Source organism: Emys orbicularis, chromosome 4, assembly GCF_028017835.1.
Source record: "Emys orbicularis isolate rEmyOrb1 chromosome 4, rEmyOrb1.hap1, whole genome shotgun sequence".
Classification (NCBI taxonomy): domain Eukaryota; kingdom Metazoa; phylum Chordata; order Testudines; family Emydidae; genus Emys; species Emys orbicularis.
The window spans coordinates 57,095,001-57,111,180 of record NC_088686.1 but is presented as its reverse complement, the minus strand read 5'-3'; the positions used below and the strand labels follow the sequence as shown (position 1 = coordinate 57,111,180).

Below are 16,180 nucleotides of genomic sequence, written 5' to 3'. Positions count from 1 at the left end.
TTTATTTAGTCAGTTTCTTGTAAATTTCACCTTCAAATTCTCATGCCCTAGCACAGTGGTGCCCAAACTTTTCCTGTCATGCCCCTCACCACCAGTCATGGAATCTGTCCGTGCCCACCCACCCTCCCTTACTGCACAGTTGGCTCAGCAAAGGAGCATGGGCTGAAGGCGGAGCTGGCCTTGGGGGAGAGAGGGAATGAGGCCAGAGCTAGCCTGGGGGCGAAGCGGAGCTGTGGCCGGGGCCGGAGCAGGGCTGGGGGCAGAGCAAGAGGTGGAACGGAGCTGCAGCTGAGGGCAGAGCAAGGCTGGCGGGCACTCCCTTCCCCGTCCCATGTGGAGGCTGGCCCGTGCCCTGCCATGTGCCCCTCTGAACATTCCTCCACACCGTATGTTTGGGGACCATTGCCCTAGCACAATGCTGCAATGTTTGGATTGAAAATACGGTAGGAAAAGACTTATAAATCTGTATTTTTAATGAAATAACTCCTTTTCATACATTAAGACTGTTACGTTGCACAGGTGGGTAGCATTATCTGTGAGTATTAAACCACAAAAACTTTGCTCAAGTACTGTTATGATGCAGTTTTTCAGATGGTCCTCTTAAATATGGCCAGAACAATTACAGATGTATCCAATTTGAATGTGCAGATCCTTTATTAGTACCCACTATAGACCAGATCCTCAGCTGGTATAAATCAGCATAGTCTCACTAACTTCAAAAGAGCTGCACTAATTTACATCAGCTGAGGATCTGGCCCAGTATGTGAAATGGCATACACTCGTGCTGACTGTCCACACAGAGTCAATGGGACTATTTGAGTGCTTAAAGTTAAGCACGGGTAAAATTTTCAAAAGCATGTAAGTCCTATTTTCAAAAGCGCCTTAGGGCTAGATCCACTAGGGGCCTTCAGCACCTAAACTGCCACTCTGGCACCTAAAATTTACATCCTCAAAACCCCCACTTGGCTGCCCCCTAAACCTGTAGGCACCTAAGGTTGCCCCAAATAAAGTCCCCTAGGCACCAAAGTTTCTGTTGGTGGGCATGCTCACAGATACCTATCTCATGCCTAAGCCCTAGAGATCTAGGCTGAAATCCCCACTCTGCCTGAGAGGAGCAGGGACTTGAACCTCCAAGGAGAGTGCCCCAATCACTGGGCTAGAGGGTATCCTGGTGTGGGGGCTTCTCAAGCTCTCTTCTTAAAGCTGTTCCATTTTGTATAAAATAATTAACTCAAGCACTCAGCACCTTGCAGGATCAAGCAGCCTACAGTTGCCAGTTTTATGAGCTCAAATGCAGGTTGATGCGCATACAATTGGATGTGCTCCCCACAAGTGGTGTAGATGCAATTTTTGAGACCTACTCAAAACTTGCCCAAATAGTCAGCATATTCTGAGTTAATGCTGAAAATCCATCCATAACCTTTATTAAAATGATGTAAGATCACATACTGTTTCAAAACTTCTCCCTTAATGAGTTACAGAGATACAGAGAGAGAGACTGACTGATTTGTTTAATTTCATGACAGATATTTCATTTCTATGTACAAGAATGACAATGGGAAAATATCACAACACTGTCCAATGTTCATTAAAGATATATGACCACCACATATAATGCTAATTTCATATTCCTTTTTATGATATAATTTCCTTTTTCTATGGCATATTCAAGTGACAGTAACCAGGTTGGCAAGCCTAAAATGTGAAACCAGATGCTTCGCTAGCTAGCCAGCCTTTAAAAATAAAAAGACAGAAAGTTTGCATTAGTGTTAATTTGCTCATCAGCCGGGGAACCCACCAACAGCAACCTTAGAGTGATGCAATTCAGGACAGACTCCCACCAGCCCTCTGTAATTCTTGTGAGCCAGCTGGGTATTGAAATTCATAAGAATCCACCTCTTTGAGTGCTTCAGAGACCACAAACCTTGTCAATTTCAATCCTCGGCTGGTTCAGAAGAATGAAGCCAGGAGAGAGAACAGAGGGGTGGTGCAACATTCACATGTATGTCCTCAATCACAACAAATGCAACACTCCAGGGCCCCTGCAGAGCTCCAGCCAGCTCTATCCCTGACTTACCAGCTGTGCTTTGCATTTACCTCTGATTACCCAGCGAGGCTGCCTGGGTAGCAGGGAATGAGCCATGAGGCAAGCATGCATGTGGGAGAGTGAGCAGTCTCACCTTTTTTGTTTTAATTTTCCTCTCTCTGAGGCCTGCACAGTTTGGCTTACAGCAATTTAGGCCCCTGTTATCATAGGCACAATATTAAAAGAAACATTTGCAATAAAGTTTTTAACAGACTCTCTAAGGTGGTCCTAAAACATTTTTTTCTGTGATACATATAGGATACACTCAATACACAATGGTGTGGAAAGGTATAAAGGCTTTATCAGCATGAGACTGGGATGATCTGAATAAATCCGTCCTGCCTTCACCACTCCTGAAGAATAATATTGCTAGGACCCAATTATGCTAGGCGCTGTACAGACACTGAACAAAAGCCTGCCCCACTGAGCTAGCAGTTCTCAGACCGATAACACCTTTACACACACCATGCACTCAGATACTGAGCCTCAAGACTCTCCTCTTTGATAAAGCCTGCTTACCATAAGCGGAGTGATCAAAGGGGTGAAATTAACATGATCATATATGTATATAAAACCTAAGCAGAGCCTCCTATAACTAAGCAAGGGCAAGGAGCAAAAAAGTATGGACATCACCATGTAGCTACAACTTACTTGGGAAGTGATTAGGTACTGCAGTGATAGGTGCTATAACATGTGTGTGTGTGTGTGTGTTTTGAGATTTTATATATATATATATATATATATATTCTGTCCATTACTCCTAATTGTTTCACTAGTTCCCCTTCCTCTCATGTATACTTTAGTAGCCACCAGCTAGAGAAAGATATCTATAGCTATAATTAAAACATTCTCCAATTATTATGGACTGTTGCTTAATATTCTATTGTTCCACTGACAACATAGTTTTTAATGTATCATTTTATGCTATGCTGTAGATCATCATTATCCTGCTTCCCTTAGGGCCTTGGCTGTACGAGTATTTATTTGTTTCCACAAGCTAACGTGCTCATCTTGGAAAATAGTGGTGCTGTGATTCTTCCTCACTCAACTCGTCCCCCCCACTTTGTTTTTTAAACCTTTTCCTCCTCTTGTCAGCCTGCAGCGTTAAGGAGTCTGAATATGGCATATACCTGGATACGCACCCAACTGAAATGCTGAACACATACTGGCTTCTTAGCCAATGCCGTACACGCAGGTTTATGCACTCCTTAACACGGTAACTCCATACAGCATCTCCTTGTGGCCTACAGCATTTTTTTCCCCTTTAATAAACTTGAGAATGGATTAAGGGCTCAACTTCACAGAGGTGACTCCGCAGTTGCTTCTGTGGGAGAGGTGAGAGCTCATCACCTCACCTAGGGTACTCAGCACCTTATAGAAGCTGCTCAGCTCCTTGCTCTATGACTCTGAACAGAACTTTACTCCATGCTGTCAATGTGATGTTCTGACTAACTTTAATCATGTCAAAATCCATTGCTTATTAAATGCCTTTTCCCAAAATGTTTCTCAAAAAGAAACTGAGGTCAGTATAAGCTGGCAGTGTCTGCCACAGCAGCTCTGCCTCGGCATCAGTGTGAACATCTTTAGGATCCGCAAAAATAACAGGAGTACTTGTGGCACCTTAGAGACTAACAAATTTATTAGAGCATAAGCTTTCGTGGGCTACAACCCACTTCTTCGGATGCATATATATATATATGCATCCGAAGAAGTGGGTTGTAGCCCACGAAAGCTTATGCTCTAATAAATTTGTTAGTCTCTAAGGTGCCACAAGTACTCCTGTTATTTTTGCGGATACAGACTAACACGGCTGCTACTCTGAAACCTATCTTTAGGATCAGCAGTTCTCAAACTTTCAGTAGTGTGCGTCTATACATTTATTTTGGCGGTGGATTTTGAAAATTAAGATGTTAAGATCCAGTTTCCTAAGGTCCACTGGTTGATAGGTAAAATACATATTTCCCAGCCTAATCCTTTTTCCTTTAGATTTGAAGCTTTAATGACAATGAAAAAAATATACAAGCATGACCAAGACAGGACAGTGAATACAAAAAATAGTTCACTTTGGACAAAATTTGCTGTCAGGGTAAATGGAGCATTCCTTCTGAACTCACAGACTGGTAGTGCATGTGCAGGTTGGTTGTAGATGGTTGCTACAATAAGGCTTCTTTCATACAGGTGTGTTTATGCCCCAGGCTTGCTGGCCACAGTCCATTCCATTTACAGAAGCTGAATTAAACAATAACTACCACATTGCAAAAAGAAGAAGGAAAAAAAAAAAAGGTGAGCGTCAAAGGAGATGCCTGAGAGCTTTGTTAGGGCCAAGAAAAACCCTGTTGCAGTTGTCAGAGCTTGTTGATGTTGCAGAGAACGGCACTTTTTTTTTTCTGCTGGATTTTGTGGTTCTGCCTTAGGAAAGAAAGTAAAATAGAACGGAAGAACAAAGTCCTACTCTATAAATCAGCAGCTGCTCCTTGCCAGATCAAAGGAGTGACATTTTTGCTCCTGGACTACTTGTCCACTTTAGGTGCTTGACAGACAGCTAACAGCTGGCCTGCTACACAGCATAGGCGAATCGAGCTACATCTTCTTCAGAGCAGATGACAAGCTAATAAGAGATATCCATAACACAGGACATGTGAGTGCACCTTGATCTCTTCAAACACATCCAATACATAATTGCTAAACATTTTTGTGCATTTTTGGCAAGTTAATACTTCGGTAGTTTCCGCTGAGAAGTAAGATGGAGAATGAATATGTTTAGTTCATCATGAAGATGCAAAGTTAAACAGAGGTTAAATTTATAGCTGAGCTCTCCTCTTCAGATTAATTTATAAATAGCTGAAAGCTGACATTGAACTAGTTAGGAATTTGTGTAAGTGACTTTAATTTGATTGACTATTACAAAAATATGGATTTTCAAAAATGGCTGCCCAAAGTTAGGATCTGAAAGCTGCATTTAAGGGCCTGAATAAGTGGCCTGATTTTCAAAAGCTCCGAGTTTTCAAAATCTCGTCCTGTGAGTTTAACATGACAAATTAACACATCTTGAAATCAAGGGTTAGTTAAGAATCAACAGAAAGGTCTGAATTCACTTTTAATGTGGACAGTCCAGTGCAAGCAAAGTAGAGTACATGCCAAATTAGCTAAAATTCTGTTCAGAGTCTCCATAAGATGTATGTATACAGACCTGGAATTTTAATGTCAGTAGTAAAACTTTCAAAGTAATTTAGTTTCTAGTTGCTTCCCATTTGCAATAAATCAAGTACAGGATGAGGTAATATACTACAACTTATGTCTATTGACTTAGCATTTTATCTTTAAGATATGAATAGCTAAGGAACTCTGTCTGTTTGTCTCCTCCCTTCCTTTCAAGTACCTTTGAAAGATCACTTTTACGGTGCATGATAAATAACCATATATGAATAATCTGATGGCATTCTGAAAGAGTAACAGACATTGCTTCAAAAATCATGGCCTGCTGGGATGCTTTGTTATGTGGTATGAGGTGTGATTACATTCACTGAATAGTGTTTATTATCATTCAGAATTCCAAGGGAAATAAAAGATAATTTTCCACCTAGGTTAAAATATCATGAAAGCTTATAATGAAAAATCTGTGTGTAGAGGGTTCTTTGTGTAGCGGGAATTCTTCATTAAACTCAATGTTAACAGATTTATTCCTCTAACTGGTTCTCATTCATGATGGGGTTTCACAGTATATTTGCAATCCTGGATAATGTAATCCCCTTTCCACTATACAATTTAACAAAGTACAAATGGGGTAGTATTCAGTCATGGAGCTAGCTCACTATTTATGGCCAAAATGGATTTGTAGCAATGAAGATACACCTTTTACTCAGAGAAATTAATTGCACGCTACAGGATATGACTATTAGACAACATATGTACAGTGGCAACACTAGGCTTACATGACCTATGTGTTAGTGTATGGTCCCCCTCTTCCAAGGACACAGATATGCACTCAACCCGCCAGCCATGGAGCCAGGGCACCATCCCATATTCTCATGCATGGTCCCATCTGACTCCAGCAGGTCACAGCACAGAGTGATTTCTCCAGCCACACATCCCATTCGGAAAGCTATGTTTTGGCTCCACCTCCTGGCTTCCTGCTACATGCAGTGGAGGAGGTCACCAGGGGCCACTGAGCACATAAACAAGTATGTGGAAGTGGGCACAGGCAGGCAGCCAGGGCCAGGGATTACTGTGTGCCCGTTGGAATGGGGGAAAACAGTCAGGAGTGATGATTGTATTGGGCTCTGCAAAACCTAGGGTCAGCACTGTATGTTTCAGTCCTCACTTTCTCTGTCTACAAAAAAAAAGGTTTCATTTTCTTGCCATCAAACTACTGTAGAGGCGAGATTCCCATACAGTCCACATGTGCAAACACCTACTATATGGAATAAACAAGTGTAACTCTGTAGCATTTGCACTTTCAGTGTATGTACTACTAGCACTGGCTGTTAACAAAACAAAACAAAAAACCCTCAAACTCTTGGCTTGAGCCCAATCATTTTCCCATGCTCCAGAAATATAACCTGGTAGAAGAGCTACATGTTTAAAGACACACATTTTCTGTGAGCTAAATAAATACCAGTGTTGACAACTCTCATGATTTTATCAGGAGTTTCATGGTATTTCATGTTTAACTTAAAGTCCCAGCTCCCAGAGAAAAAGTGGTTAGGTGAGACTCTTGGCTTTCTTTCTTTCTTTCTTTCTTTCTTTCTTTCTTTCTTTCTTTCTTTCTTTCTTTCTTTCTTTCTTTCTTTCTTTCTAAAGTAAGTTTCTAGCCCTCATGCTTGTGGATAAATGCTTGAAAATGTAACTCAAGTGTTCCCCAAAGTCTCAAAGAAAAAAACAGAAGGAAAATAAAGATATATCATGATTTTTAAGTCACTCTCATGCTTTTGGGCAGCCTGACTCATGATTTTTGAACGTTTGGGATTGGAAATACACAGACTTTTGAGTGCCATAATATAATTTCCAAAATTGCCATCTTCTATGAGGGTGATACTTTTACAAGTGAAATACAAGACATGGTAGAGGTCTGTGGAACCATCAATGAACAAAGACTATCTATCTATCTAATAGGCAGCCAGCCCTGCCATTTTTTAAATAGCCTAATCTTCCCTGGAATACTTACAATGCCTCTAACAAAGTTATCCAATCCTGTGTTAAGAAGTTTTGTCAAGGAATAAGTCCCTCTTTTTTCCCTCTTTGAAAATCGATCATGTAAGTGACTCCACTGCTCAATATTCTTAACTTAAGGGAGCCTTTTTGGCTGGCTTACATCCAAGTGGCTACATTCAGCTTTATACTTTCTTATAAGGAATGCTGAACATAAGAGTTGGCAAACAGGTGTGGCATAGAGTCAGTGAAGCAGAAATAAGGGGTTTATCAGCCATTTTTATATATACACACACACACAAAAGGACACCTAAACCTAATTCTGTCAGTTCAAAACACACACTGGAGTGAAAAGGTTAAATAAACCAAAATGGTTAGATTTCAGCTGCAAAAATAAAAGTCTGATTGATAAATAATGAATAGTTTTAAAGGGGGATATATTTATAGATATTAAAATGTTGCTGCAATTTTAGTCTCTCAGATTCCATGTTTCCAGATAGTTCTGTTCCTCTGAAATTATACAGTCAGGGTATGGTAGAAACGTGTCAGATACATAAGCATCATGAACAGAGCTCAGCAAAAAAAATCACAAAGAAATTAGAAAACCTTTCCATGTGAATTTTTTGTCCATTTCATTTCAAATTCACGAAATATAATTAGATTTCACAACTAACCAGATAAATTCTGTGTTTTTTCTCAGAAAATTGTTGAGTGACAGTGGGCTTAGTTTAAATGGAAACCAAAAAAGGTTTTTTTGAGCCAAAACATTGCCATTTTTCATAGTTTGCATGCTGAAATGTCATTAGGATGAAGATTAATTCTCCCAGCAAAAGTTACAAACATTGGAGTTTTTACCTGTTTTAGGCCCATATTCAGCAATGCACTGAAGTATGTGCTTAAACTCCACTGACTTCAGTGAGTGTTAAGCACATGCTGAAGGGCTTTGCTGAACTGGGGCAATGTGAAAACAGCCATTTCATGGAATGTTAAGTGCCATGTAATGATGTCAAACAAACCTGCCAGGAAAAAAAAAAGTTCATTACATTTTGTGAACAAACTATCACTATTTCTCATACCACTATTTGTGAACAACAATTTTTTTTACACAAAACAAAACTATATTTTGCTTTGATACGCAGAGCATTGAATATTTCAAAAGATTCCACTGGATGCCCTAGTGGAAATGGGATGCAGAGAATTTTACTCCTAGTTAGTGGCCTGTAATCTAACCTGATATGATAGTGGCCAAGAGTAGGAAGGAGCACAGAGCCTGGATTACTCTCTCACCCCTAGAAAGGACACCCCCTACTTCAGGGTTGAGGCACATTGGCTGAGCTTTGTGGAAAAACTTGCACTAGCATGCTCACTGTTGTATCTAGTAGCTGGGTCAAAAACTTCAAGCTCCAGGGCCCTCAATCTGGTAACTTTCATAAGTACAGTACTAAGGGACTGATTTTCAAAGGTATTTAGGTGCCTAAAGCTGCAGTTGGCTGCCTAGTGGCATTTTCAAAAACACCTAAGTAGGTTAGGTACCTAACTCCTAGTGACAGGTTTCAGAGTAGCAGCCGTGTTAGTCTGTATCCGCAAAAAGAACAGGAGTACTTGTGGCACCTTAGAGACTAACAAATTTTCCTAGTGCTTCAGTGTAGACACTTGCTACAGTGACAGAAGTGATTTTTCCTTCACTGTAATAAGTCCTCCCCTTCGGGAGGCAGTAGCTAGGTCTACAGAAGAACTCTTCCATCAGCCTAGCAGTATCTATTCTGGGGCTTAACTTGGGTTAACTACATCTCTCAGGGGTATGAATTTTAGGTAGACCAGATCTCACATTTAATAATAAAGAAAATATATTAACATTATTATTATTATTATTATTAATTGTTATTATTATGTTAGTGCCACAATCCCTAGTAAGGTTTCAGAGTAGTAGCCATGTTAGTCTGTATCTGCAAAAAGAACAGGAGTACTTGTGGCACCTTAGAGACTAACAAATTTATTTGAGCATAAGCTTTCGTGGGCTACAAAAATGAAAGCCCACAAAAGCTTATGCTCAAATAAATTTGTTAGTCTCTAAGGTGCCACAATCCCTAGTCAGGATCTCTGTCCTTTACAAACACCCAGGCAGACATGGTTCTGGCCCCAAACAGTTTACAATCTAATTTGAGACAAGGCACTGCTGTAGTTAATCTTTGGAGTTCACTGGAAGTGTATTCTTTTTATTGATTTATTCCTTCCTCTTTTTTTCAGTGTTAAAGAGTTGAGTGTCTTTCTGTGCATGCAGTGAGTTGGATGATTTAAAGAATTTTTGTTATTTTAACATATCATTGTCTGTTATGGATATTTTAAGTGGAATCAAGAGAGCATAGTGATACTGACGAAGCTTTAGAGCTAAACTCTGTGGCCTCATATTCTGCCTCCTTCTTCTCAAAAAGGGAAATTCACTTTGCTGTGGAGGACCAGCACAAGATCCTCTCCGCCACTTAGGTCTCACATTGCCAGCCTATAACCTAAGGTAGTGATTGGGGCTGAATGCCATTCTGTGCTTCAACCAGCCAGTCTGGTCCCAGCTTGGGGATGAATTTCATGTTTCCAAACATTGCTGTTTTTCACCCACATAAAACCAGACTGTTGTGGCAGGTGAAATGAATCTCCTCCAATAGCCTTACAGTGGGGTTGAAGCAACCTGCCCAGTATAAATCAGTGCAGGATCTAGTGCACTTGCAGATACTAATCCTCGACTGATTCACTAATGGAATGAGCCATATCTTAAAAAATGAAATTTTGTACAACGAAACCAGTGGGAAATCTCAAAAATTGTATTTTAATATGTCCTGCTTGAGCGTGCAGACCAAGAGATCTGTATTTGCTGCATATTTTCTTTTGCAGTTTGCATTAGTATTTCTTTGACATTTTAGCAGAATGTTGTTTATCATAAAATTAAAATGTATTAGGTAAGTGAGACTTTAAAATCATTCTGGAGTGACTTCAGATAGAATATCGTAACTACATGTGTTGATGCAATTAAATATTGTGTATGACTTCTTACAACATATAGAACACAGGTTTGTGATTAAAAAAACTGTGATGTCATTTGAACAGCTGCAATTTTTACAAATATTAGAATGGTGCTAATTAGAGATGGGAAGAAGCTTAGGTCAGCTGGTCTGCCTAAGCAAAATGCCTAACTACACTTAAGATATTCTGCAAACTGTAGAATTCACTAGTTTACCTCTACTGCTCTTTTTTGGCTGAGCACAGATAAAACACTATAAAATAATGAGATTTCTTTTAAATGTCCACATCATCTTACATGTTGATCTATATCCTGTTTGACTTGCTCACACAAATAGCTCCAATGAAATTAGTGGAACCATTTGAGTGAGAAAGGCGAATAGATTTTGACCCTGTATCGTTTATGTGACTGCTTTATGTAACAATGCTAATAGAAATACATCCTTTCCTAGCCAATGCCCACTGTTTGAATTAGTAGGGGTGGTAATCTGAAATCTGCAAAATGATGGGAGTGAGAGTTGCATTATACATAGTACACCAATTACATGTATTCTCCTTAACAATACACGCCTCGTTTATCATTCCAGGGTAAGGGCCAAATTCTGCATGTGTATGAATGTAGAGCTTGTGACAGGTGCCAAATTGACAGCCCTGGAGGCTGAAGTCCCCTGTTTATCCACAGAACAGGTATGGCACATATAACGGCAATGTGAGCTTCATTCCTACGCCCCTGCCAATGTGCCTGATGTTAATATGGATGGAGAGAGGAAAGATGTTTATGTAGATGGTAGACTGGACAGATCACAGGATGGGGAGTGGAGAAATCTAGGGTCACGTTCTGGCTTTGCCACAGACTCCCTGTATGATCTTGGGCAAGTCACTTAATCTCCCTCTGTATCAGTTCTTTTCTATAAACCGGGAATAACAATCATGCTATCATTCTCCCACCTTTTGTCTATCCAGGCTATTCAGACTGGGACAGGAAATGTCTCTCATTATGTGTTTGAACAGGACGTAGTGAAACAGGGCCCTGATCTTGGTTGGAACTGCTATGTGCTCCTAGAATACAAATAATTATTACGATTAATAATAGAGAAGTTCTCTCCATTGGAGATGATTCGTTCACCTTTTCCCTTTCAGTCTTTGGTCTCTGGGTGAAGGCAACCATCGAGGTTGGCAATTAGTGCTAAGGAACAGAGCTGTGAATTCCTGTTTCATAGAGTCCCAAATAATGCTAAAACTAGTGTTATTTGTATTTTCGTTTAATTTTTTTCACTGGTCTTTTAATGCCCCTTAAAAACATTTCTGCCAAAGTAGCATTACAGTGTTTCTGTAATGCATGAACTGAAATATTTTGCAAGGACTAGATCTTGCTTTATTTCGGCCCCAAAAATAACACCCTGAGGCATATAAAAGAAAAGCCCTCAGAAAATGTAAAATCTAGGGCAGGGACTATGGCTTCCATTTCTCTATTATGCATCATTCACATTGATGGTGTATTATAAATAATAATACACAAACACTATTCTGTGTATTTCTGCCAGTTGTGCTGGCAGTTTATGTTATGTAGTCATTGCTAATGAATATTGGACCTGATTTTCAGCCTGAACTGAACTCTACATCTGCTTTTGCATCTGCAGTTTTGTTGATACAAATAATTTCAGATGACATTTTTCAGATATAGTTACTTGAGGGCATAAGTGATGCAATTTTATGCTGGGATTTTCAAAGGGAATTAAATTTCAATGGGATTTGGGTGCCTAACTCTCGTATGCTCCTTTGAAAACCTAGATGTCCAAGTACTTGACTGTACCCCTGCCCCCTACAGCAAGGTACTTGCATGTCTAAGTGACATCAATTGCACTTGCAATTTTTTGCATGTGCAAAATTTAAGAACAAAAAGGAACACCTAGAAAGTAGGGCTCAAAATCAAGTGCTATGTTCATTAGCAATTATATCTATGGTGGTCTTTCAGCATTTACTAGAAATATGTGGCCTTATAATTTAGTACAAGTCTCCCTAGCGGATTTTTCTGTAAGGCAGTACAGTTTTGGGGGCTCACTTTCAGGGCTTCAGCTTCCTCATCAGAAAATACCTACTGAATCATCTAGTAGTTCATATAGAAGATCTAGAATTACTCCTGTGGGTTTAATAAACCTAGGGCAAAATGTCTTCCTTTGGAAGTGAATGTCTGGCAAGTGCATGCAGACACAGAGGCTGGGTTTTCAAAATCCATCCCATAAAGCCAGTATCCTGGTTGAATATGTAACACTGTCAAACCAAATTTTGTATACTCATACATGTGAGCCAGTTGAGTCACTTTACTTTCAGGACTTAAAATGTTCTTAATGTCCTGCATTGTTGTGTAAACCCCATTGAAAAAACACTTCAGAGGACGCCCATTTTTTTACTAATGTAAACATTCTGACCAGTATCCAAAGATATGACCTCTTGGTGAACCTTTAACCTTCCCCTTAATTATTTGTTTGAAGGCAGTGTGGAGTTCTCCTGCTGAGACTGAAGAACCATAATGCCTTGCAGCCCTGTGAGTAAGGGAGTGTTTGGAGGGAAGTGGAAAGGGACATAAATAAGGGCACCACCAGATGTAAATAATAAAAGTGGTTGGGGTTTAAATAAAAACTGAAAAAGCAATTTAGTTTCCCTAAAGAGTGGCTGGATTGAAGAAAATAGGGGCTCGGAAGACAAAAAGTGTGGGAGGGTCTCTTGTTTATGATTTTTTACAGGCCGCCCAAATAAGCACTCATTGCATTCTTTAAAACCTTGCCATCTGTATATATCATTAGAAGCTCATAGGAGAAGAGAAAACAGTCTTATCAGGCTTTTCTCTTAATCTCTATTGGCCTTAACTTTAGCTGATAAAAGGCATGCTGGATACAGAAGGTTCAGGTCAGCCCCCATTTGGTCAACGTGGTAACATTGCTGGAAAGCAGCTAAGCAAATTAAGTCCTATCAGAGACCTTTGTCTTTGGGGACGGAAACTGTATCTAGAAGTCACAGTATTAGAGTAGGAAATACCTCCACCATGCTGAAATCACTGCTAGCTGAAGGAATGAGCAACAGAGTCAATTCTTTGTTTTTATTTTTAATACTTGAAGTCTCCTCTTGACTAATTCAGAGGCAGGATGACATTTTTGACAACTGAGCTATACTTTCCTTGAAGAATAAAGAATGTCTTTGTTTTGGATGTAAACATTGAGATGCAAAAAAGCCCTTTGGTGTTATTTGTAGCATTTATGCATCTGTCTAATGGAATTCCCACCAGTGTGATTACAGGAGATCTAAACAAAGGTGTACTGTCTTTTGTTATCTTTGATGGACTTTAACCTGAGGGGAGCGACTCAGTGGCTAGTATAGTATATGTCGGATGCCCAGCTGTGTAAGTGTTAGAATTCGACTAAGTGAGCTGATTAATTGAATTTTCCATTATTGACTGAAAAACTCCCATTAACTTCAGTGGACTTTGGATCAGGCCCAATGGCAGTTAAAGAGGCTGTTTTGGATGACCGGCATGTTAGTATTTCTGAAGAGGATTAAACACTAGTATTCAACTTCATTAGCACTCCTTAAGGGTCACTAGACTGAAGTCTGAACTGTGAAATACCAGACAAAACCTGAACATAAGCCCTAAAGTGTTCTTAAAACACAAAGAACAGGGATAAAAATAAAAACAAGTGTGGTTTGTGAGTGATAGAAAATTGCCTTGTTTTGAACAAATTGTATAAATAATATGGGGGGGGATTATTTTTACTGAGTTTGATTTTACTGAGTTTGAGCTGATGTGGATTGCTGTGCATTAAACTAACAGAAAATATGCAAGCACTTATTTGTGGGTTACCAACCAAATTAAATTCAGGCTTTCTAGCCAAACAACTGGCTTTATCTAATGCTCAAACGCTTCGGCCACTACTCCAGCTATGGTACCTGATTTGAGGAAAAAGTTCTTTTGGGCCTAATATTAAACACATGTACCTACAACTCCCTCTTTCTACTGAGTTGAAAGGTGCCTCAGTTTATGGTCAGCAGTTGCTTAATGCTCTGCCTTGGGTGTCCCACTCTTGGCTGAAAAGGTCGCCCCCAGCTGGCACTGACCTCTAAATGACCCCTGACTTTACAGGCTTAAACTGCAGGAGTTGCAGAAGAGCAGAAGTCTTTCTGGGCCAGCACTTATTGCTGCTGTGCTGGTGATAAAACTTCAGACAGCCTAATTGATGGCTTTGCTGACCTAACAATACCTTGTGAAAGCACAGAGTGGCAAAGCCTGGTCTTCATTTATGGCCAGCTGCAAGGGTAGCTGAATCCCTTATGATGAAGAAAAAAAAGTCTTCTAGCCTGTGAACTTTAACCAGGTTCCTTGTTACTCTAAGAAGTTAAAGAAACAATTGTCTTGTAACACAAGTTTTCATTCACATTTACTTGTTCACAGCCTTCTGGTAAATCCAGTCTTAAACTGGCTAGTAAGATAAGCATGTTACAAGTTACAATTTCTGAGCACTTTGAGGGAAATCTTTTAAAGTGAAGTTATATATATATTTTTACATGCTGCTGTATTGCACTGAATCCCTGCCAGAGTAAAAGCAAAGGTGTTCTTAAAAGACAGAAGCAAGCTGATGAATGGACTTCTATTCTTTGTGTTCTATTTTAGGTTTATTAATGCCAGAAGAAGAATAGTACAGCCTATGATTGACCAGTCAAATCGAGCAGGCAAGTTCCAAGTAGTATCTGTATTCAAGTCCCACAGGCGCAAATCCTCATCAAGTTATTCTTCAGGAGTCCCATCACCTGGTAAATAAATGCCTCAACTAGGCATTCTGGGAGATTATTTTTTCTTATGTCCCCAGAATTCCGCTGTAGGAAGCAACTTCACTAATTGGTGCTAATTGGAGATTTCCCACCCTGACTCTACTGAAACTGCTTTTTATTTTCTCTCTGAATTGGTAATTGGGTACAAGTACTAGTGCCACAAGCAGTTTGTTTGACTGTGAGCTCTTGAATTACTCATTGCTTGTCTGCATCCAATCAGCAGGAGAATCTCATTTTCTTGCTACCCACAACTCCTTGGTGTATGCATTGCTTTCACTTCTGTAGGGCTAGCTGTAAAACTCATTGTATCCATTCATTTGCTTTGACTATTCACAATATGCAACTAACGCCTGACATGCTACCATACTGACCAAAAAAAATTATTAAAAGATTATTACTTTTGTTTAAGAATGCACCAAATATATTCCCATTAAAATACATGATTTCTGTAGCAACATTAATTTTTTTTAGTTTCTTTTAAAACATTCATAAGCCATAACTGTTCAGAACTACAACTGGTACAGTGCTAATCATTCTACTTTGTAATATGCATTTTCTTAGCTTACTAGGGAGTTGTGGTTTCCTGCAATGAGGTTATGGGATAAAACTGTTCTCCATGTGGTGATGACTGTTGTCACTAACAAGGGCTTTAACTTGATGGTGATTTCGCCTGCTGCTTCTCTTTAAAGATTTGAAAAGGTTATTAAGCCTTTGGGAAAATCTTCCCATGTGGCATTAAATTTCTTTTCCACTAACAGGTGAAAAAAAAGGGGGAATAAACCCTAAAGCAACTAACCTCACAAAACACTAAACCAAACACAAAGTGTATCTGTAAACATGAGAAGAGATGTCCGCACATATTAGAGTAGGTGACTGTATGTTTCTATGTTTTAAAATAGTAATAGATTTGACCACAAGTGTCTTGCATTGCCAACTCCAAATGCTCGACTTTAAATAATTAGTAAGGAGTACACTAGGTCTTTATTTCATTAAGAAAAATACTTAGTGCTGAGAGGCACTTCCACACTGTTCTGCATTAAAGGTAAGTAAAGAAGCAGATCCTATGCAAGAGGACTGACTTGACCAACTTGTTTATTAGGCCCCCTGCATAAC

General features: G+C 39.6%; 1 protein-coding gene across 3 annotated transcripts in view; it reads left to right on the top strand.

The window, feature by feature from the left end:
• Window positions 1-16,180, top strand: part of MEIS2 (Meis homeobox 2) — a 178,802-nt gene that overhangs the window by 158,417 nt on the left and 4,205 nt on the right. For all 3 annotated transcript variants that reach the window (XM_065404504.1, XM_065404503.1, XM_065404505.1), the window contains exon 10: window positions 14,910-14,968. In XM_065404504.1, the coding sequence (XP_065260576.1) occupies window positions 14,910-14,968 (59 nt within the window). The remainder of the gene's footprint in view (window positions 1-14,909; window positions 14,969-16,180) is intronic.